This window comes from Medicago truncatula, chromosome 3 (assembly GCF_003473485.1).
Source record: "Medicago truncatula cultivar Jemalong A17 chromosome 3, MtrunA17r5.0-ANR, whole genome shotgun sequence".
Classification (NCBI taxonomy): domain Eukaryota; kingdom Viridiplantae; phylum Streptophyta; class Magnoliopsida; order Fabales; family Fabaceae; genus Medicago; species Medicago truncatula.
The window spans coordinates 41,993,317-41,994,724 of record NC_053044.1 but is presented as its reverse complement, the minus strand read 5'-3'; the positions used below and the strand labels follow the sequence as shown (position 1 = coordinate 41,994,724).

The 1,408-nt window shown below is 37.1% G+C and overlaps 1 protein-coding gene across 1 annotated transcript; it reads right to left on the bottom strand.

The window, feature by feature from the left end:
• Positions 1 to 233: 233 nt before the first annotated feature.
• LOC11438954 (uncharacterized) lies at positions 234 to 1,027 on the bottom strand. The gene has a single exon (XM_003601732.4). It carries the CDS (start codon positions 770 to 772, stop codon positions 476 to 478), a length of 297 nt encoding a protein of 98 aa, XP_003601780.1. The 5' UTR covers positions 773 to 1,027; the 3' UTR covers positions 234 to 475.
• Between the last annotated feature and the right edge of the window lie 381 nt (positions 1,028 to 1,408).

The following is a 1,408-nucleotide window of genomic DNA, read 5'->3' as shown; positions in this document are numbered from 1 at the left end:
TCAAGCTGTAACTGTAACAGTAGGCAAGACTATTTTTCTCTTTGGCAACTTGTCTTGCATTCGTCATTGCAAACTTTTATTCAAGTTTCAACCCAATCATACACACACACTTAACTAGATTGCTTGTTTTGTACAACGTTTCACATCATAACATGTTACTTTATTCAAATTATTGCAAGTGCAAAAATCAAAATCCGAACACTTAATCAAGCCTTTGTTAAAGAGAGTCTAAATAGGATTAATCAAAATTATATGATGATGAAGACAATCAAGATTCTTACTTACAGTAATTTAATTACAACATAACAATATCCCTTTTGCTCTCTATTTCAAAGTGTTAAATTTGCACTTTATATTACACAAACACCTATATGATTGATTAAATCGGGATATAAAAATAAAAAACAAGTATAAAATTTTTTACTAACGCTAAACAGAGCTGCGATGAGAACAAACTCTAGACCGAACCGGTCAACTAAGAAGGGCGGTTCGTCGGCCGAATTGTGATCCTAGCAGGTAAAGGTCGACCGGTTCCGGACCCACCACAACTGCTGCAACCCATGCGACCCGAACCGGAACACGTACTACAACCGATATCACCGTCAGACCAGCGTGAACAGAGGCAAGGGACTCGACCGGTTCCGTTGCAGCTGGGGCATCGTGGAAATGATGGACCGGCCATGGGTTTTTGGTCCATGACCTGTTTAACGAGAACCGCTCCGGCTAGGACGCTTAGACCGGTGGCTAATTGGCTGATTACGAGTGGACCCATTTGATTGTTGATTGAATTGAAGATATGAACAGAGATGAAGATTGTGATGATAAAGTGAGGGTGGATGAGGAAACGTAAAGGGTGAGAGAAGAGATAAAGATTTTTTTGTGTGTGAGTTTTATTATTGTTTGGATTTGGAGTGGTGAATAAGGAAGAAATAAAAGAGATGAATAAATAAATAAAATAAAAGTGGTTGTGGAATTGTACACGTTGACGAAACTCTGTTTGGTGGCTCTAACAAGTTTGGGGTTTGGAGGCTAGTGCAGATGTTTTTCTTTTCAATTGTGGTTTCGTTTCTCTTTCTGTAAACGCCAACTTCAAAATTTTAATTAGAACGGTGCTTTGCATTTAACCACATAAAACTTCACACACACGTTCTTTAATATCATTTTCATTTTCTTTGATAAAAAAAAAATGTCAAACACTTTTTTTTTTTGACAAAAACAAAACGATATTTATTCATTCAAATCGATAGATTACCTCAGATACAAACATCACTAAAAACGTAAAGGGTGAATCTGGGAACAAACTCCCACCACCCAAGTTAATAGCATAAAACGGCAAAATGCCTACAAATAATATGATAAAACCTAAGTCACCTAAATTCGCATGTTTTCGGATCTTCAACGTTGACGC